At 33.2% G+C, this 22,390-nt stretch overlaps 3 protein-coding genes and 2 long non-coding RNA genes across 5 annotated transcripts in view; 3 read left to right on the top strand and 2 right to left on the bottom strand.

Moving 5' to 3' along the window:
- The window catches only part of Zwilch (zwilch kinetochore protein), a 51,195-nt gene extending 37,091 nt beyond the window's left edge, over positions 1-14,104 (bottom strand). The window contains exon 1 of the mRNA XM_040713846.2: positions 13,910-14,104. Coding sequence (XP_040569780.1) covers positions 13,910-13,944 — 35 coding nt within the window. The 5' untranslated portion in view covers positions 13,945-14,104. The remainder of the gene's footprint in view (positions 1-13,909) is intronic.
- Positions 1,626-2,437, top strand: LOC121119232 (uncharacterized). The gene is made up of 3 exons (XR_005864713.2): positions 1,626-1,777; positions 1,847-2,130; positions 2,187-2,437. It is a non-coding gene; the product is annotated as an uncharacterized lncRNA (long non-coding RNA).
- LOC121119238 (uncharacterized) lies at positions 2,626-3,316 on the bottom strand. The gene is made up of 2 exons (XR_005864716.2): positions 3,123-3,316; positions 2,626-3,059 (listed from the first exon to the last, which is right to left on the bottom strand). It is a non-coding gene; the product is annotated as an uncharacterized lncRNA (long non-coding RNA).
- LOC121119213 (uncharacterized) lies at positions 5,480-13,509 on the top strand. The gene is given in 5 exon segments (XM_040713836.2): positions 5,480-6,520; positions 6,974-9,725; positions 9,728-10,225; positions 10,486-12,115; positions 12,185-13,509. Coding segments are annotated over 4 exon segments (5,298 nt in total). The 5' UTR covers positions 5,480-6,520; positions 6,974-7,025; the 3' UTR covers positions 12,655-13,509.
- Top2 (topoisomerase 2) lies at positions 13,656-22,143 on the top strand. Its single transcript, XM_040713815.2, has 3 exons — positions 13,656-13,874; positions 17,013-19,968; positions 20,057-22,143. The coding sequence occupies exons 1-3, from the start codon at positions 13,833-13,835 to the stop codon at positions 21,697-21,699; spliced, it is 4,641 nt and encodes a 1,546-aa protein (XP_040569749.1). The 5' UTR covers positions 13,656-13,832; the 3' UTR covers positions 21,700-22,143.
- Positions 22,144-22,390: the final 247 nt, after the last annotated feature.

The raw sequence follows: 22,390 nt of genomic DNA, 5'->3' as shown, positions 1-22,390 counted from the left end.
GCTGTTAAAAAAAACTCGTTAATGTTAATCCAAATAGGAATTAAAATTAGAACTCTGCAACAAATACTCAGGTTTAATTTTTATGAGCACATACGAATGTTCTATCAGGCTTGAAATATAATTGAATCTTTTTAGAAGAAGATCTTCGCTACTCAGGAATTAGAAAATAATGACAACTGTTAAGGAAAAGATAATTCATTCTTCCAGGCTGCCAATTAAAAAAAAAAACAACGGATTTTCGTCACTGCTTATAAAATAAATGAGGAAGGAAAATCCTCATCAGATTTCCTTCTTTAAATTGAGTCACCCAATTCAATTTGTTATCAAGTATTTAATGTGATGATGACTTAAACATCAAATCGTGCGGCTTTATATAAATAAAATTGATAGAAAAGATACTTTATCAAGAAATTTACGCATTTTAAAATATTATTTTTTTTTACTGAACTAAAAAAATCCGGGCTTAAGTGTAATTTTTATCTATAAAAGTTATCATGATAATTTCTTATTAAGTTAAAATTGCTAAAAAAGAAAAAATTGAGTTTGATCGTTTTTCTCTTTTAAATTTCAGGATCTTTTTCTGCTGTCTCGACACACATAAGAAAGATGTATTAAGCCTTAAAGAGGCAAATTGAGGTAATTGAGGACCCTATAGGAGAGTACATCGAAGATTATAGGAGACAATATAGTGTTACAGCTGGTTTCCAAATATTATCGTCTCATTTATTGTTCGCAACTTATACAAAATCGCAACTTGTTCACACCATATATATATTTGCCATCTTATTATTTCTATGATTTTTTTTGGCTATCATATATAAGGAGCTCGTGCAACGTTGAAATATAAACAATCAATAATTGAACGAGATATACATATTTCTGTAGACACTAAAAATAGCTATGGATTTCTTTTTCTCCAAAAAATGTAAAATGTTTTCCAAGAGTTTTTTACTTTTTTTCTAAATAATTTCAAAATCAAGCCCCTTCCCCCTAATATATATATATATATATTTATAATCCTGCAGACCCTCCTCATTATTAAGTTCAAAGGCCCAAAATTTTATTACTCATAAATATATTATAACCAGGTACTTTAAATAGATCCATATCAAATGATAGTATCACTGTATAGTTGGTAATTAGAACGACCAATATTGTAATTAAATAAATAAAAATTAAGAGGAAAAATTATACAACGAAGGATCAACAAGAAACTGTATTCCAGTCCTTTTGGAAACAGACCATAAGAATAGAATAACTTATTACTTCGTTAATTTATTAAAAGGAATACATTACGAAACGGGGATCTTATCAAGTGAGACGAGGGAACAAAATACAAAGGGTATTTTGTTGTTAGCAAGATAACGCCGTGCTGGAATTCATAAGTATAGTATGTAAAAAATAATAATTAATTTATTGTTGAATAACGCAAGGAATACCAGAGTACATGGAAGGTGTTTAGTTTTGAATCATTTACATACTACGGGCTAATATTTCCTTTAGTCTTGCTTATTTTTTATTTGCGAAGGAGTAAGTATTTAGTTATAAGTTCCCTATCTGTGTTAACTAATTGAATTAGTTACAACAAAGAGTGGGTAAGTGTTAATTCTACGGTTCCAATAATTAATTAGAGTTAATGAGGCTATCTATTTTCCTCCTCATATTGAAGCTATGCCTGATTAACTATCGGAGTACTTCCAAGCTCCCAATAATCATTGTTCAATACTTACAGATAATATGTTACCCTGTTGCTGCCTTGGCTGTAGAAGTGGTTACCGTAAGTTAAAAAGTAGTCAAAATGAACTTTTGTTCCCATGCCTAAGGCTTATTTTCACTCATTTCCTAGGAATGAAAAACCTCAGGTAAAAGTGGATAAGGGCCATACATAGGGAAGGTTTTGTTCCTACCAAGCATTCTCGTATTTGTAGTTGTCATTTCTATGAGTCTTACTATGAGTTGGAGAGGAATGACAAGATTGTTACTCGATTAAAAAACAATACATTTAAAGGAATGAGACTAGCTAAATTAAATCCAAATGCAGTGGTGACCATATTTGCTGGTGTTCCAACTTACTTATCTGGTTTACCTCGTCGTCCGAGATACACAACAATAAACTACTGTAGAAAAGAGGTATTAAATATTTTCCTTGTTTTTATATTGAAATTAATTTATTGTTTAAATTTTAGGAGCTGAGCAAGAAAACCAACTGACTTATTGAGGACAAATAATTTGTTAAAGTTTTATTTAGAGAACGAAGAGTCAGATCAAACGAGAATCTTCAATTTATTATCGAGCAACTCGACTTACATTTAAGAAGTACGAAAAGAAGAAGATACTCTCCTAAACTTCTATGAATGTCTACTTTATGGCCAAATACATGCCCAGCTCTTTATCGTCAAATTAAAGAATCTGGACGGATTTCTTTACCCACCGTAAAACACATCAAAAAGTGAATGAGTGTTTTTTCTGTTAATGGCCAGGTAAATAACTCTACTATAGATTATCTTTCTGCAAGACTAAAATAATTACCATCGAAAGATAAATTTATATCGATCATAATAAAAGAGTAGAATTTGTTAGAGGAAGTTTTTATGGATGTGAAAAAAATGAATTTACAAAAACTCATTCATGCTTATGATAAAAAGTAAGTTTTATTGGGCGATACAATGAGATGGCTTGAGATGGTTTTTGTATGGTCCCAATTACCAAAATCAATAGTTCCACTATCAAGGACCATTACCTCAAAGTTCTTGAGGCAGTAACTGATGTTGGCTTTGTGACGATTGCAACTATAGTTGCCGCCCATTCTCCGAACAGGAAGTCTTATAGGGAAGAGTTATGTCACGGAACGAACTGTACATATATATTAAATCCATTCGCCAAAACAGAACAAAAAATGTATCTTCTTTTTGATCCTGTGTTATTTTTAAGAACTTCTTAACACAAAGTAGATTCATAGGTCCATCATTTACAGAAGAAAATGCCGTTATGCTGAGTTCCGGCATACAAAGGAAAGATTTGAAGCCGAACTTGGACATGGTCTCAAATTTGCCCATAAGCTAAATTAAAAAGTTATTTCTCTTCAGCCAAAAGAAGGATCTAACGTTGATTTATGTGTAAACCTGTTTCATGAATCGACAATAAATCCTCTTGATCGTTATGCTTCCCAAAATCCTTCAAATGAGTGCTACAAAACTACAGCCGAGAATGTGATGAGAATATTAAAAAGATTTTGGAACTGTGTAAATGTCTGCTCTACTTCCACTCATGTCTCTAAAAGAAATGTCACTCTGAAGTACTGTTGTGTCGGTCCCAATTTATTGCCCTTGGGATGGTTCCTTAAGCTGTCGGTCCTTGAGATTGTCTTTTGTCAGTACTCTTCTAATTTTCCATAAAATATTGAAATAGTATTTATTTAATACTACTTTCTAATATCATATTATTATTTGTATATATATTATTATAAATTGGCGAAAATTCAATAGAATATAAAGGGTTTAATAATATTAATATTATACAATTTGGACACTTTTTTTTTTTTTTGCACAATATAGGCTTTTCCTATAGAGTATACGATCGTTGGTAATTACATGTTTCTCTATAATAATTCATTCATGACCCTTTTGTTTCAACCGCTATACGCTAACTACTTTTTTAAATAAGCAAAAAATGTTCTATAAGAAAATTTTAAATTTGTCATCAGCTCATTACTTTCCTCACTTAAAGAATTTCTCCTTTTCATAGTATTCAGAGATGTTGACACTAGACAGCATTTCATTAAGGCAAGATTGTAGGTGGAATATTTATAGCCACTGATGGTGTTAATGGCTTCATGAAACGGTCTAATAAAATATCTATTCTTTTTAGAAATAATGAAATATTTTACTCTAATTTATAGTGAAAAACAATTAGACACCGACACATTTTAATATTAGGTAATTATATAATTTATTCATATAACACTATAAAATTTAAACATTAAAAGTAACGACTAATATATATGCAATAAATAAAATTAATTTTTCATATTTACATTCAGAGCGATTAAAATTTATGCTAGCTCCTAAAAATATTCATTCAATTCTCCTTGGAGAGAATATTTTTTAAATTTTGGGATATTCTTTAAATACCCTATTTTTTTAGTTAGCCCAACATTTGAAAGAAAAAAGCGCGCTCAGAAAGAAATGCACCTTCCATCTAACTCTAGTATTCCTTGAATAACGCTAGAAATTAATATTTTAGTTTATAAGCATGTATCAAAGTCTAACAGTTATTAAATGGAAACAATTCAAAAAAAAAATATCCAGATTTACAGTTGATTAGTGTCAGCATTATTAATTTCTAGATCCGGAGTAATATTTCCTTGATTTTATAATTGGTTGACCATGACAAATTCCATATAAAAATATTACAATGTAATTACATTAACAGTGAAGTACTGCTCAGAATATAAGATTATTGGTCAGTCACTAATAACTCTATATATACGTGAATTCTCCATAAATCTAAGGATCAGAAAAGTATTACTTGCAAAATCGTAACAAGATTGGCGACGCAAGCGACAGAATATAATCTGAATACCGACTCATCATTTCCAATTGACCTAGAAGAATCAACTTAGTTAGGATCTCAAAATTACTTATTGTCTAACAGCGTCCACTTCAACTTTGAATATAGATACACAGATAATATGAAATAAATAACGCTAGGTGTAAATTTGTATCACATTATGTACGTACCCGACTAATACAATACTAAAGACAAATCTGACTACACTCTGGAGTCTAACATATATCTTATTTAGACGTACACGTGCTTCACTTCCATCCGTAAAAGTCAAAAAACGATATATCTGCCATCTAGCGTGTAAAATATATAACTCATAAAACATAATATCCATTTTTACAATCATATATTTAGGCATATAATATATTCTATTCTGTACATAATATTTCGAATTATATTTTTCATAGGTTTCAAAGGACAAGAGTTATTTGCACTAATGTTTAGTACCTCCCTAAAACCTCAGGCCAAGAAGGCCAATGTATTCATTCCCTCATTAGAAGTCAGTGTCAATATTATGAAGCACGTGTTTTTCGCAGATATTAATAGTTGTTAATATATACGTTGTAGCAAGAACTCCGTATTAGCTGTATTAGTACAATTAATTCTATAAATATCTAGGAAACTGAGTAAGTGAATAGAGAGAAGCTGTACATAGTATTCAATTCATCTTGTGTACAAGTTGCAATACATATTTTTTTTAATTCGGCATTTAAACTTTAATGTACCACAGAAAAGTTATATTTTAGTCATTTGTATCCAAATAGACAGTAATTACACCATTAATATATGGATAATCCATGAAATATTCAATTAGAGCAATATCCTCATCACAGGTACAGTGAATCCTTCATTTAAAATATTTCATCTCATTTTTGAGTTGCAACTTGTACACAGCTTATATTTACAAGTTATAGGCTGTGGTCGAGCGGTAAAATCAAACCAGGGGGATGGTCAGCCATGGATTCTGATTATTGGAAGTTTCTTTCTCGATAAAATTTTGAAAATACAATTGATTTTACTGCGATATAGCCAAAATGACTATTTGAAAGGGGAATTCTTTAGAACATTTTCAATGAGGGGAGTAAGATTTTGAGCATTTTCATTGAAGAGGGATGGCATCCCCTCCCCATCCCCCTTGAGAACTGGCTATAAGTAGTGTTATGGCAGTCCTTTTTATGAGGTCCAGTCTGGTCCTTACAACCGTCGGATTATCAGTCCTAGAACTGATTAAAAAAGAATAAATAAATTTGAGCGTCGTCATCAATGATCGAAATTTATTAGATTTAGTACAGATGTACAGGACTGAACTGGACCAGACCGAGATTGAACTGGATTACGATCTTCAGTCCTATAGCCATTTGAACTTTAAACTCTGCAAACATAACAGTACTTTTATTCAGTAGTAAAGTCAATAAAAATATCAACCATCAAATTAAATATTCAACTATTGTTTTATATTAGTTACAAATGTTGATAAATCTTCATAAAATAATCCTTATATCCCAACAACTTGTACAGAACAAAATTATTTCTATGAAAACAGAGAAAAAAAAAGGAAGGACAGAGAAGAAGGAAACAAGGCCCCGTGTCTGAGGGCGTGTATGGTAAACAGTAAACTACTACTAAATGCTGCTGCAAGTGTACCTTGTTACTAATAAGTAGCATACTATCTACGGCTACGTACGTCTTCGAAAAGGCATTTGTGCACGCTTTTTTTAGACAATAATATTATCAAAAATATATAAAGAGCGTTGAACAAACGTCTTAGTCGCTCTCTTGCCCTTGTGATAGATGAATAGCGTAGGTAGGTAGGTGTACTACCAACAGCGTACCTCCCCTTACATATAATCGAACAAACTAAGTACAATAATAACAAGAAAAACCCATTCTACATTGGAAGAAAAGATGGGAGCCAATCCAATAGAGGCTCTGGATGCTGTCAAAAGTGCGTAATGTTAGTATTGTTTAATATTTACTATTTAATAAAAAATGCATATGCGTGCCTCAAGAAATGATCTTGGGGGGGAATATTTTTTTAGTTAACAAAAAACCTAAATTCCGGTTTTTATTTATATTTTGAGCAAGAGTCACTTGATGCTTGACTTAAAAGTAATTCCTGCCTCGCACATCCAACTCACTAGCTTAAAATATGAGAAGATATTTTTATACATAATCATATATATAGTCAAACAACGTATTTACATGAATAATCATTTACTAATGCTGATAATTGATACATATGATGATGAACTGAACAGTATCACATTTTTGCATGTGCTTCTTCAATAATAATAATAATAAATTTCATGTTTGCAAAATAATTTTGATAACGTTTAAAACTAAGTTCCATAGAAAAATAACTTAACAAGACCTTTCTATATTCACTCAGTCTCATTTATTATTCCAGTTGAATGAAGGAATAATACTGGATTAATTAACTAACTAATTCGTTATTAATTATGGACACTCTTGCCCTCAACATGAAATTATCCAAAGTCGTTCCTTCTGCACTACTACGCCTTCTCCTCATACTAAGCATACTCCTAGAGGAGTCTCTTCAATCTACAAACTGTCCAATTGACTCAGCACATTGCAATTGTATGCCCAATGAGGCGAGCTTCGTGATTTGGTGCCCTAGCACAGTTAACCATAATTTTCAAATCACTATCAAACCCCGGATATTGGGAATTAGCTGCAATGCAAACAAGGAGCTTAGTTCAGACGCATTTTTAAACGAACTCAAGAAACTGAACTTGAGCTCTCTAGGGCCTATTGATGAACTCTACTTTCAACATTGTACCATTCCTAACTTCAGCTTCTCTGCCATCACATCCGCACTCAGCATATCATCTGTCAAAGAAATGCATTTGCTTTATAATACCTTTGAAGAAGGACAAATGTTTATTGAGGGGCAGTTTAGTGGGGTATCCTCGGATCTGGAAAGAATTGAGATCAAAACACCGAGTTTTAAGGGTTCAAACAGAAATGTTATTTCTCCAAACATGTTTGATGGAGTACGGGGTCAGCTTAAGTTTATAGCTATATTAACGAACGCTGCCGAAGTTATCCCAGAGGAATTATTTAGATCTATGTCTGCCTTGGAAATTCTTAGTATTGGTGAACATATGCTTAAAGAACTATCTCCTAATCTCCTGAATGACCTATTAAGTCTCAAAAGATTCTATTTCAACTCAAGAGTCTTGAATGAAGTACCACCAGAGCTCTTAATGAAAAACAAAGCCCTTCAGCACATTGAATTTGGAATATCCAACTTAACGTCACGAGTAACTAAGTCACTCTTTGAAAATCTTCTTGAATTGGAGACACTGAAAGTTAAGGGTAACTTCCTTCAAAGAGGTTCACCTTATATGTTTAGCTCTAATACTAAGCTGAGGACTATACATTGGAATAACTATTTTCCTTGCAGAGGCTGTAACAATGGATATAAAGTAGAGGTGCCAAGTTTTGCTAAAGGATCTTTATCCCTCAAAGAGTTGGATATTCAGTGGAACAGAAAGTACGATATGATTGTTCAAGATGACTTCCTCGAGGGTTGCAAGGGTTTAGAAAAGATCAGCATTCACAAAACGGGCCTTAGAGCCCTTCCCCAAAACATATTTCGTAATGCCAGAAAACTCAAGTTCTTAGATTTAAGTGGTAATGCAATGGAGGACACCTCTGAACTACTATTTATTGGGCTAACAAATCTACAGAAACTAAGCTTACACACTAATAAACTGACCAAGGTTACGAATAAATTGTTTTCTGATCAGCGATCCCTTATATCCTTAGACCTTTCTAATAATCAAATCAACAATATCCAGGACTTTGCCTTCCATTTTATGTCACGTCTCCAAAAGCTGAACTTGAGAAACAACGTCTTAGAGTTTAAGGAATCTGAACCAAATTGGGAATCTCTATCCCAATTAAAAAGAATTGATTTATCCTACAACAAAATCCAGTCCACTAACTTCAATATTCAAATGAGATTAGTTCTACTTAGCCTTGAGGAAATCAACTTATCAAATAATTTGATTGGTCCTACGTTAAGTAAAGAATATTTAAAATTTCATCAGAACAATATTACTATAAATTTAAGAGACAATCAGATCAAAGAGATGGAGCCCTTTCCTCTCCATGAAAATCAGAATATTAATATATATTTGAGCGGAAATCCAATTGACTGTAATTGTAAATCTCTAGAATTCCATCAATGGACTAAACGCTCATTTTCTGAGAGAACCGTACATATTCCAGATATTGATCGTTTAATGTGTGCATCCCCATTGAATTTAAAGGATCGTGTCTTTCTAGATGTTCCAAGCAATCAATTGACATGCCCGTTTCCTTCTGTTCATATACCCAATGTATTTTGCCCCTGTATGCAATGTCAATATATTCCCTTCACAAAAACTATTCATTTAAACTGTTCCAACTCTGAGCTCACACAGTTTCCAGAGAGAGTTCCTTCTCCAATAAAAGAAACCCTTTGGATATCTCTCGATATGTCTAACAATCATTTAATTGGAACTCTACAAACACTAGAATCATTATTTTATGTACAAAACCTCACGGAACTTTACTTATCCCACAACCAAATCACATCCATTTCCCCTCAACTCCCCGCGAATATGCGACTACTACATTTAGACAACAATAGATTAGAAATCACAAACGAGGAAGTTTCTGCTTTAATCAACGCTCCAGAGCTCGTTGAAGTATCTCTGTCCAATAACAGTTTTCCCTGCAACTGTCACTCAGAATCTCTTTACAGATTGTTAAAAACGAATGACAACCCCAATCTGGAAATAATAGATGCGAGTCAAGTTGTACTAAGAGATTGTAATATTCAGGGTAAAGAAAAAGATATCCTCATTTCTCAATTCGCTGATGAAGAGGAATTTTGTTTAGAACTGAATTCCCTCGTTATTATTTACGTACTCCCTGCTATTTTGGTTCTCGTATTTATTTTGGGATTTGTTATTCTTAGCCTTATCTATAAAGAAAAAATCCACATCTTCCTATATCAGTATCCAGTTTTCCGACAATATTTCATAAGAAACGATGAATCCAAAAATACATATGACGTATTTATAAGTTATTCCCACGAAGACAGTGATTATGTTGAAGGAAAACTTGTGGATGGTCTAGAGTCCCCCAGGATGATCCTCTATTAAAATATAAGTGCCTTCTTGCCATAAGAGACTTTGTCCCTGGAGAAGTGATATCCGAACAAATAGTTCAAGCTGTTGATAAATCTTCACGCACAATCATAGTACTCTCAGAGGCCTTTCTCCGATCCGACTGGGCTCAATATGAGTTTGAAATAGCTCACTCTCGGAGAAAAGTCATTTTGCTCAAAATTGGGGACCTTCCTTCTAAGGAGGATATCGGCCCCTCCATTATGAACTATATTTCTCAAAACACATACTTGGATCATGATCATCCTAACTTTTGGAGGAACATAAGATATGCTCTTCCTCATAAAGGCAACTCAAAGTCTTGGCGACCAACATGGCTAAAACCTAGAAAAATGGTGAATCAACTACACTTGATGGAAACTCCGAACTCCACTCCAGTACCTCCATTTAACGATAAAATAGAAAATACTTATCGCAATACGGACAATTTAAAGCACAACACGTCATGTCTTCCGGTTTAAACCTAGCATGGAATTTACTTAAATTGATAGTGCACCAATTTGTGATACAAACTGACTATGAAGAGTTATAGCTTTATACAATACATACGCGCGTAGTACTCAATATATTTTTTACATATATCTATATTTTTATATGAAATTGACTATATTATACACATATTTTTAAATTTTTCTTTTATATATATGTTAATCAAATGTTAATTAAAAATTAATAAGTTTATTTTTATTTTTGTTTTGTTTCAGACTTATTTTAATCCATCAAAAGATGTTATCAAAATAAGATGGATTCATTGAAAAAAAGTGCATTGATCTCCTATTTAAACGCCTTGTTGATATTACATAATATTCCTGAGGGGGTTCATGGATATTGGTGTATTCGAGACTGCGAATGTAAGCAAGTGCATAACAATTATGATGACAAGGAGTATTTGTGCTCTAGTTCAAACATTGAAGTCAGAGTTATCGAAAATAATAGGCACTTTTCTCTAATATGTGAATCCTTTTACTCCATTGATAATGAGGAAGAAGAGGATTTCAAAAACTCTGATCATGCGAGAAAAACAATTCAATTGACGGAGCACGTAAAAAAATTTCAATTAAATCTGGGAGAAATCCACACCCTCGAAATTGTGGATTGTCCAAATCCAACATCCTACTCTCATTTCTTCAATATACTCAAAATTACTAAACTCGACGTCCTTGCAATCGAATCAACTATTTTAAATCCAGTCGTATTAAGTCCATCTATTCTACCTAAATGTTACCTCATGGAAAATTTAAAGTCCTTAATACTCCGCAATCCAGGATTCACCTTTAATTCGCCCGATGCATTTATACATTTAAGGAATCTCATAAATTTCGAAGGATTTAGCATTAACTTACCACAATTTCCTAATTTTAGAAATCTCCAGAATCTCAATACCCTAAAATTGCATCAGGTACCATTTTTAAAGGTTGAGAGAAAATCCTTGGTTGGACTACGAAATCTCACTTTACTTTCTCTCACGTCAGATAACTTAATACATTTACCCAATGGTCTTTTAAGGCCCCTCTCCAATTTAGTAACTTGTAAATTTTCCAACAATCTAATAAACAATATTCCTTCAAACTTTTTTGCACATAATTTAGCATTGAAGGAAGTAATATGGTATCGAGACTATAATATAGACTGTCACAATGAGTCTCTCCCGTGTGTAAGAAAATTTCCAAAGAATATGTTTGGAGCATGTTCATCACTAACGAGCTTTTATTATTCATCCTCTAGTTCAAAAATGAAAGTCATCTTTCATAAGGATATATTTTCTAGATGCAGTGAACTCAGAACCCTTCATATTACCGAAGCAGGCATGACATCCAGAGATCTCCTAAATTTCAATATTTCTCAAATGAAGAACTTAACGAGACTCGTTTTATATAAAAATAATATAACTTCCCTAACAAATGAACTCATGCTCTCAAGAGATGTGGACATTCATTTAGAGAACAATCCTTTGAACTGTTCAGACTGCGAAACCCTGGGTACTTATCTGGCTTTAAAAAATATAAACAGGGCCATATGCTTTAATTCTCATGATATAGCTAATCTGAGTACACCCCATGATGCTTGGATTTATAATAATTGCTCACAAGTTGGCTCTTCAGGTCTACATATTATACATATTCCTAGTCATTTATATATATTTATCGGAGTCGGATTCGCTCTGATTCTGATTTTACTTATTTTAATCTCACTCATTCTTACGAACCAATGCATACGTATTCGGCTTTATAATATTCAATTCTGGAGTGTCTTCTTTCAAAATGAAATTGATGAAAACATTCAATACGATGCTTTTATTTCTTATGCCGAAGAAGATTGGGAATATGTCCGTCAAGTCATTTTACCAGGTCATACAAAATGACTCAATTTGAATATAAATAAAATTAATAGTGCTAATAATTATTTATTCTTTGTAGGACTTGAAGAAGGTCAACGTAATGGTAAAGTAATTAAGTTACAGAGGACCTACAAATGCTGCGATCATTATCGAGACTGGATGGTCGGTGAAGAGATAATAAATAACATTATCGACTCAGTAAAAACATCAAGTCGGACAATAATTATACTTTCTAAACATTTTCTAGAGAGTTCATGGGCTCAAATTGAATTTGATGAAGCTTATATTAAGCGAAAAGTTATAATGGTTCTAAGGGGTAGTGAATCTCAACTCAGTGATCGCTTGGAATTATTTCCCTCCATTAATCATTATGTAGAAACATTTACTTATCTCAAAGAAGATGATCCCTTGTTTTGGGAAAAACTTACTTATCTTCTCCCTCATCGAAAAATGCAAAAAACGACGAGTATGATAAAAGACAACGCTCCCAATAGAGTCAAATTACAAAGATATTTTTGGAATCAACGGGGAAATTTGACAGAACTTTAAAGGTGTCAATCTCGTTTTTAAAATAAGACCTACGCTCAAAAATGACTTAGATAATTTACTACCTTTTGAATTAATTATCCAAAGTTGAGTGATATTTTGAAATACATATGCAAATATGTATTCCATTATTTTAAATAGCCCATTTATTGGGTACTACTTGCGATATCTGTACAAATTACAACTTATGTAAGCAAATTGTTCAAGTTGAAATTTCATCCTTTAAAAATGGATTATTTAATTATAACATTCGTCATTCTTATTACCAACTATACATTTCCCTTATCATTTCATATTGATAGGTTTAATTTACATGGTTATTATGTATTTATGAGTAATGTAAGTGTGCGCATTTGAACTTCAATGTTTTATGTGCTACATCATATTTTATTTTAGTCATTTGATTTAAAATAGTAAAAATTAGACTAATAATATATCGATCACCCGTGGAACATTCAGTCATTGCATGGTCCTCATCCCAAGTACTGTTAATTATTTAAAGTTAGTCAATTCATTTTTTAGTTGCAACTTGTACAATTTGCTTATAGAAGTTACAACTTGTACACAAAATAAATATATATATTCAATATATTCATACTCCTTGTTTTTGTTAACATAGATATTTATCAAGTAAAGATATTTTGTCAATTGATGTCCATACTAATTAAATACCTGTAAATGTCTGTCTTTTAAACTTCTGTTGTTTTGTTAAACCATCAAAAAACTTTATATTTTATGCATATTCATCGATTTGTTTATTTATATATATTATATTTTGTTAATTTAATTTGATTATCTTAAAAAACTTGATATGATTTTGTTTTGTTTGTTTCCAATATACACGATTGTACTTCAAAATCCAGGTCCCTACTCTTTGTATTTACTCCCTATTAACATAAAAAAACTAAAACTACCTATTATAAGGCCAAATGCCATCCATCAAAGATTGTAATTCCTCGACATCATTGAGACTGAATTCAGTTTAACAGATGACGTGCCTGAACATGCAGAATAAAAGCCTAATCAAAACTTGTCAATTTTCTCTTAAAAAATAAAAACAAACAGAGATTGCGTGATGTAATGAAAAAGAAATAGAGAATGTTAGAAAAAGTATTTCACTTATTTGAATGCCCAAATCATGATTTGTTAAATCCGTTTCTTTCCTCAGTCTAAAGAAACTAATGCTCCGGCTACATAACAGAACAATTCCTACACTGTTGATGGTAAGAAAATAACTAAAAATACGAGTCTCTCTTACCTTTCCAGGAGCTCAATTTCTTTGTCTAACTTCATTTTTGTCTCACTTTTAATCACTTCCACTAAATGGCGCCTTTTTAGTAGACCCTATTTCTATTTGAAAAAAAGGAAAAATAAATTATATATCAGCTGTTTTTTTATCTCCCTTTTTTCTCTCCGCATATATATATACTTTGCAATCCGTTACCTCCACTACATTTTAATTTTTAGCTGCTTATCCCTCGTTATTATTTATTAGGTTCCAATGGTGGCCAACAATGGTTTTATGAAGAATGAAAGTACCATTCAATTAATTTTTGGCTTATTTTAACGGACTCATTTCACATAAAAATAGGTTTCAAGGGGTATTGCAAATACTTTGCTTAAATATTATTCTGTTGATTGAAACACGTGATCAAAACCTATTAGGTGAGACTTGAGCAGATTCCCGTCAAAATTATTATATCTCAAGCTGTTTCATGCCCTTTAGATCCTTATTACTAGTTTATATATGCTTACGTTTGGGCTCCAGAGAATCAATTTCTGGTATCCATTACTTGCTTGACGTAAGTCGTATACACCTATCGACAATTACTTCGTGGGGTGAATGCTAAATTGTCGTAACTCAAATTTTTACTTTAGAGAATTAATCTTGAAAAACCATTCTTTCATTATAAATAATCGTGTCTTCATAATAAAATGGAACTGAGGAATTCATTTTAACAGTCTGATTTTCTCTGTTTTTAAATATTAGACTTCTGGGATAACATATAGGCAATAACACTAATACAGTCAAATTTGGATAAAGGAAACTCCTAAAGTCATACATCTGTCGTACACGCGATATGGTATAACCTTGTATTTCTATTAAGCTTGGTATATTCAAAATATTTTAGTTATTAAAAAATTGTATCTGAGAAAACGTTGAGCTTAGTTTTATTATATCCGGATTTGTCTGTACTACTATGTGTAATTTTTGAATCTCTACAATTTGGCACTCAATTCCAAATTTAAATTATTTAATGGTGACATCATGAGGGGCGAGGAAATAATTATTATTTTAAGGAAACAGGGCCGTTGAATGGTTTCGACAAAATGTTTTTGTTTTTTATATAAATGCCAAATTTGATTATGAACTTTTCTTTAAGAAGGGGCAATAAACTTTTTTTCTTAATTTTAAAGTTAGATTTTTGGGAAGAAACTAAATGAATTTTTTTTTGAAGGGAATAAATTTGAACAAATAACACTTTTTTTAAAACAAAATTACTACACTCTTTCTTCAAAGGCCAAGATTGAGCACCTTGAACGATGCCTGTACGTTCTCTAACGAATCAATATTAGTTAAGTTTATTAAACTAATTTAGAGGCATTACAAAATCAAAAGCAAATTTATCCATCGCCCCCTCCCCCTAAAAAAAGAACTAAACTAAACTAGGAAGGCTCAAAAATACTCTAATATATTTTTCCACTTCTAGAGACCTCATAGAGCTGCAAAAAAAATGTGATTTCTTTTAAATAGTTATTGCCCCCCTTCAAAAACTATGCACAGAGCCTGCATTAAACGCCTTTTTTATTTGCAATATCTGTCATTTTTAATTAGTAACTATTAATTAATGGTCTCATTTAATTTTGATCCATTAAAAATATATATTATTGCTATGTATTTTCGAGTGATATAACTGTATTCTATATTTGAACTTAATAATGTGCCACATAATATTTGTTAAGAAGTAAAGTAAAAAATTACATCATTAATATATCCACCATAAAATGAATATTCAATTATTGCATTATCCTAACCACAAATACTCAAAATTCTTCATTTAGAATGCTTCATCTCATTTTTGTGGTTGCAATTGGGATGATTTGGTTAATCTGTGAAACGTTAAGACTATCTGATGGTCAATGGGCCACAGAATGATCATCATTTTTCATTAATTATCCTCAAAACAGACAAAAATTACACCATTATAATAGCGACCATCTAAGGCAGTGATTTCCACTAAGGACGCCCTAAAGTTATGAAGGTCTTCATAAAATGTTATTCAAAAGATCTTACATCCAAATATTTGGACAAAATAAGTTGACCTCCTCAAAAAAAAAAAAAAAAAAAATCCGTCCAGTGGCTACACAAGGATAATGGGTTGGGAATCCCGAAGTTGATATTTTTACTACATAAAATAGATACATTTCCAATTAATCTTGACGAAACTACTTAAAATGACTTTACAAAATTTAAATTAAGACTTAAGTTTGTATCGAATACTACTTAATACAAATGATAAACACCGATTTTTGAATGAAATCAAAGTAATATCTACTAAAAATGCCTAGAATGGACAAATTTTTCCAATAAATCTTCATGAAACTCCTTAAAATTGCTAGATTTGTAATTTTTTTTGATCGATTAGGGACGAAAAAAGTATGATACTCAGAGAAAAATATCTTATTTCCTTTGTTATCGTTAATTTTTATCAATAATATAGAAATGAGATAGTATTGTGATGTAATAATATATTCTTAACGGATATTAGGGTCCGATATATAATAAAACTATGCAATAAAGGGATTTATTTTTCATAAGACTGTAAGGTTGAAGTCTTTTTATTTGTTGGTTCCATTTTGGCATCCAATAGTTCCCGTCTTCTTTAATATTAATGAAAAAAGGATTTTCGTTGTTGTAAAACATAGTTGTTTAGGCCCTAAATTGGCCGACATCAACAATGCCGATGTCACACGAAAATCCTCATTCATTATCATAAGTACTCTAAATTAAAATTTATGATTTAAAATGATTTTCATTCTTTGGTAGCAAGTTGTACAATTTGCTTATACAAGTTGCAACTTGTACACAACATCTGAGGCTGCATCAGAGAAGAAGCTAAGAGGGAATAGCAATGGTAATGTCATTTTTGTTTTCTTCTTTTCTTTCCTTTTCTTTTTTCTAAAATATCCTAATTAACAACCTTTTACAACATAGTAGCTAGCAGTGTGTGGACTCAGTGTAGCCAATGAGAGGCTGATAAAAAGTGGTTCATGAGAAGAATTGGACCAATAAGAGAGGAGGCGTCTTTTTACCGGGTTCTTATTGTGTTACTACTTTTAACTTTTCTATATAATTTTAGAAGAGGAGATCCAGCATAAGAAGGATGTCTTCGGATGAGAGCGAACATGAGGCTGTAGCCAAGGGGGGCCAGAAGAAGAGGCTCTCAGTGGAGCGTATCTACCAAAAAAAGACGCAATTGGAGCACATTCTACTCCGCCCGGATTCTTATATCGGATCCGTGCAGCCTTTGACGGAGTCTATGTACGTGATTGAAGAGGGTAAAGTAGTGAACAAGGACATTACCTTTGTGCCGGGTTTGTATAAGATATTTGACGAAATCCTGGTGAATGCCGCGGACAACAAGCAGCGGGATCCCAAGATGGACACCATCAAAGTGGACATTGACGCCGAGAAAAACGAAATCAAAGTGTTCAACAATGGGCGGGGGATCCCCGTCGTACAACACAAGGATGAGAAGATGTTTGTGCCGACCATGATCTTTGGACACCTTCTCACATCATCCAACTTCAATGACGAAGAAGAAAAAGTCACTGGTGGAAGAAACGGCTTTGGCGCCAAGTTGTGCAACGTCTTCTCAAGCAAATTCACTGTGGAAACCGCTTCCAAAGAGTACAAGAAATCCTTTAAGCAAGTTTGGGGCGCTAACATGAGCAAAGCCTCGGAGCCCAAAATTACGCCCTATTCCGGTGAAGACTACACACGTGTCACTTTTTCTCCCGACTTGGAAAAGTTCCACATGAGTTCTCTTGATCCCAATACCGTGGCTCTTCTCTCTCGTCGAGCATACGATGTGGCCGCTTCTTCCAAAGGAGTCAAAGTCTTTTTGAATGGAAAACGAATACCAATCAAAGGATTTAAAGACTATGTGGATTTTTTTATTAAGTGCTATGAGGAGGAAAACCCCGGAGCCTCTGAAATTAAGCCTGTTTTTGAAGCATGTGGACCTAGATGGGAAGTGGCTGTTGCAGTGAGTGAAAACGGGTTCAAACAAATGTCTTTTGTCAATAGTATTGCAACAACTAAAGGAGGTAGACATGTGGATCACGTTACGGATCTTATCACAAAAGCTTTGGGGGAAACTATTAAAAAGAAAAATAAAGGAGGCATCAGTATTAAGCCCTTTCAAATTAAGAATCATCTTTGGATTTTTGTCAACGCCTTGATAGTCAATCCTACTTTTGATTCTCAGACCAAAGAAAACATGACTCTCCAAGTTAAATCTTTTGGTTCAAAATGCGTGTTGAGCGATAAGTTCAACAATCTTATTAATAAGTCCGGTATTGTGGAAGCTGTTTTAGCCTGGTCTAAATTCAAACAGGATCAAATGTTGAAGAAAAATACTTCCGGTAAAAAAACAAGTAAACTCAAGGGTATACCTAAATTGGAGGATGCAAACGATGCTGGTACAAGGAATTCCATTGATTGTACCTTAATTCTCACTGAAGGAGACTCAGCCAAAACTTTGGCTGTAGCTGGACTCTCTGTTGTGGGAAGAGATAAGTTTGGTGTTTATCCGCTAAGAGGTAAATTGCTCAATGTACGTGAGGCGACACATAAGCAACTCCTTGAAAACAAAGAAATCAATGAATTAGTAAAAATTATGGGTTTAACCTATAAAAAGAAATATGAAACGGATGACGATATGAAGAGTCTTCGTTACGGTAAAATAATGATTATGACTGATCAAGATCAGGACGGCTCCCATATTAAAGGATTACTTATCAATTTTATTCATCATAACTGGCCTACATTGCTCAAAAGGCCCTTTTTAGAGGAATTCATTACGCCCATCGTAAAAGCCTCAAAAGGACAATCCTCATTTCCTTTTTATTCCCTACCTGAATTTGAAGAATGGAAAAATTCGACTCCTAATTGGCCATCTTTCAAGATAAAGTACTACAAAGGTTTGGGAACCTCCACTTCTAAGGAGGCTAAGGAATACTTTTCCGATATGAGGCGTCATCGTATTCTATTTTCTTACGATGGCCAACAAGATGACCATAGTATACAGATGGCTTTTAGTAAAAAGGCTGTTGAGGAGCGAAAGGAGTGGTTAACTAATTGGATGGAAGACTGTAAAAGACGAAAAGAACTTGGAATGGCAGAGGTATATTTGTATGAGAAGAATACTCGCTCAGTTACATATTCCGAGTTTGTCAACAAAGAATTGGTTTTATTTTCAAACTTGGATAACGAACGATCCATTCCATCTCTTGTCGATGGTCTGAAACCTGGTCAAAGAAAAGTCGTTTTCACCTGCTTAAAGCGTAACGATAAAAGAGAGATAAAAGTGGCTCAACTTGCTGGATCTGTTGGTGAAATGTCTGCATATCATCATGGAGAAGCCTCATTGATGGGTACGATTATAAATTTGGCACAAAACTTTGTAGGGTCCAATAACGTCAACCTGTTATTACCAATTGGTCAATTTGGTACTCGTCTTGCGGGTGGTAAGGATCATGCATCTGCACGTTATATTTTTACTCAATTAAATCCTATGACACGCTACCTGTTTCATATTCACGATGACTATGTTCTTAAATATTTACGGGATGATAATCTTAGAGTGGAACCCGAATATTACGTTCCTATTTTACCAATGGTTCTTATTAATGGTGCCGATGGTATTGGGACTGGATGGATGACAAAGGTTCCTAACTACAATCCAAAAGACATAATTAAAAATATTAAGTCTTTAATTAATGGAGGAGAAATGAAAGAGATGGTTCCTTGGTTTAAGCACTTTAAAGGATCGATTGAATATATTGGTGAGCAAAAGTATGTTGTCAATGGTGAAGTAGCAAACCTTTCTGACACAAAAATCGAAATATCTGAGCTTCCTGTGAAAACTTGGACTCAAACCTACAAAGAATCTGTTATGGAACAAATGTTAAATGGTAGTGAGAAAAATCCGTCATCCATAATTTCGGACTATAAGGAGTACCATACTGACGTCACCGTTAAATTTGTTGTGACGATGGCTTCGGACAAACTTCGTGAAGCTGAGCGTAAAGGTATGAATTCATTTCCATTTCATCAAGTTACGGCTCCAACGTTTCATTTTTTTCTGCAAACAATGATTTAATTATTTTTATTTTGCAGGTCTTCATCAATTTTTTAAATTACAAACTACAATAAGTACCTCATCAATGGTTTTATTTGATGCTTATGGGTGTTTAAAAAAATATAATAATCCATTGGAGATAATTAGCGAATTCTATGATGTGCGCATCCGCTTTTATGAAAAACGGAAGAAGTATTTAGTTGGAATGTTGGAGGCAGATAATCTTAAGCTTAAGAATCAGGCTCGTTTCATCAAAATGAAATGTGAGGGCAGTCTCGTTGTGGAAAATAAAAAGCGAAAAGATATCATTTTGGATTTGACTAACAAAGGCTTTGACTCTGATCCTGTCAAGTGTTGGAAAAAAGTGCAAGAAATTGACTGTGATACTGAAGAGCAAACAGAAGAAGGTGATGATACAATCAATGTTGAGCAATCCGATGATGAGAAGAAGGACTATGATTATTTGATGAGTATGGCTATGTGGAGTCTCACTAAAGAAAGAAAGGATGAACTTCTCCGAAAGGCTCAAGAAAAACAGGATGAGCTGGATGCAGTGAAGGCTACCCTTGAAAAAGACATGTGGAAGAAGGACTTGAAAGAATTCGAAAACAAGTACGACGAATTAATGAAGAAGGAAAAGGAAGATTTAGCGAAACTATACGCTGTTGAAAAAGGCGTAAGAAAGGGAGGCGCAAAATCAAAAATATCAACTCAAGCTTCACCTCACGGAATTCGGATCGTGCCCAGGATTGATGATGAGTTAAGAACTAAGGTAGCTAAAGCAGCTGCTGCCAAAGATAGAAAAGCCAAAAAAGATAAAAACCCGGTCGTTAAAGACGAAGTACCAGACGAGTTTGATGACATGGTTACTGGAAAAGATGGGAATGAGAAACTAGTGGATAAGATTTCTAAAAAAGGAGTGGTGAAAAGTAGTTCAAGGAAGTCAGATAGCCTGTCCTCACCGAAAAAGGGTAAAAAGAGAGAGAATCCATGGGAATCAGACTCTGGTTCTGGAGGCGAAGAGGACTCTATGGGTGAAATCACACCTGTCAAAGAAAGGTCCAAACGTAACGTGAAGGTAACGAAATATAGTTTTTCGGATGTTGAGGCCGAAAACTCGGAGGAGGAGGAGGATATTGAATTATTTGACAACGATGCTGTCATCGAGAACAATCATCAGGCATCTTCAAATCAGGAAACTTTAGATGTTAGTGATACTGACGATGATTTTGATGATGCTATTGATCATTCTAAGAATGGCAATGGCAATGGTAATGGTAATGACAATTCAGAAGATGAATTTGATGCTATGATTAACAACTCTGACTCAAGGAAAACTGGAGCTCAAACCAAGAAAGTGGCTCACGTCTCTGATGATTCTGATAGTGACCAACCCATTAGGAAAGTTGCTAAGAAAGCAGCTCCTAAAAAGTCTGCAAATAGCAATTCTACTAAATCTAAAAAAGCTATTGATTCTGATGGGGAAGATGACTTTATTCAATCCAAAGGCAAGAAGAAAGGAGGGCCTTCCAAAGGCTCTAAAAAACAGCAAAAAGCACATCATGATTCCGACGATGAAGTTATGGACCTGGATTCATCTGATATCGCTCCTCCTCCTAAGAGTAGGCCCGGTAGAAATAAGAAGAAGGCAATTAGTTACAATTTTGATGACAGCGATTAATCCATCGAATTATAACTCCTTATCTTCGCGCTTCTAAAAGTACAATTTCACCTCATTCTCCTCGTATTTTTATGTATGATCTTACTAGCTACTGACTTTTAAAACCTTATTTTTTTACAGTATAAAAAAATAAAACGCATTTTTTCATTTCCAACTCTACATAAATTATAAATTTTCTTTTAATCTATCTTTTTTTTTTTTTTTTTTTTAAACCCAGAATAATAATGATTTAGAAAAAAATTGTTGAACGTGAATTTAATCTTGTATTATTTAAATATCAGTATTGTTTATCTGTGTCATTTATCTGTACACTCATTTGGAATTTTAAATTGATATATGTGTTCTAAATTACTGAGTGGATAATTAATTTATATGGGCATCTTTTCCATGCTACTCTAATAACCTTATTATAGTAAATAAATTAAACACTATCTATAATTTTAATATCATTCTCCGACCATTATTCCTCTACTAGATGGGGTCTGTGTCTCTTTTCTCGGGTATACTCTACAATATAGAGATTACAAAATTGTCTTGCGACTAACTATTATACTTATAAAGCATTTTCACGTGATGTGGCCATTTTTGGGTCTAAACAACCAAGTTTTATAACAATGAAAAACCATAAGAAGTCAATGACAGGCTCCTTCAACAAATCCTTACATATTTACATGTTATTGTAGCATATTAG

This window comes from Lepeophtheirus salmonis, chromosome 1 (assembly GCF_016086655.4).
Source record: "Lepeophtheirus salmonis chromosome 1, UVic_Lsal_1.4, whole genome shotgun sequence".
Lineage (NCBI taxonomy): Eukaryota > Metazoa > Arthropoda > Copepoda > Siphonostomatoida > Caligidae > Lepeophtheirus > Lepeophtheirus salmonis.
Note: the sequence above shows the minus strand (reverse complement) of the source record. Positions and strands in the feature narration are given on the sequence as shown.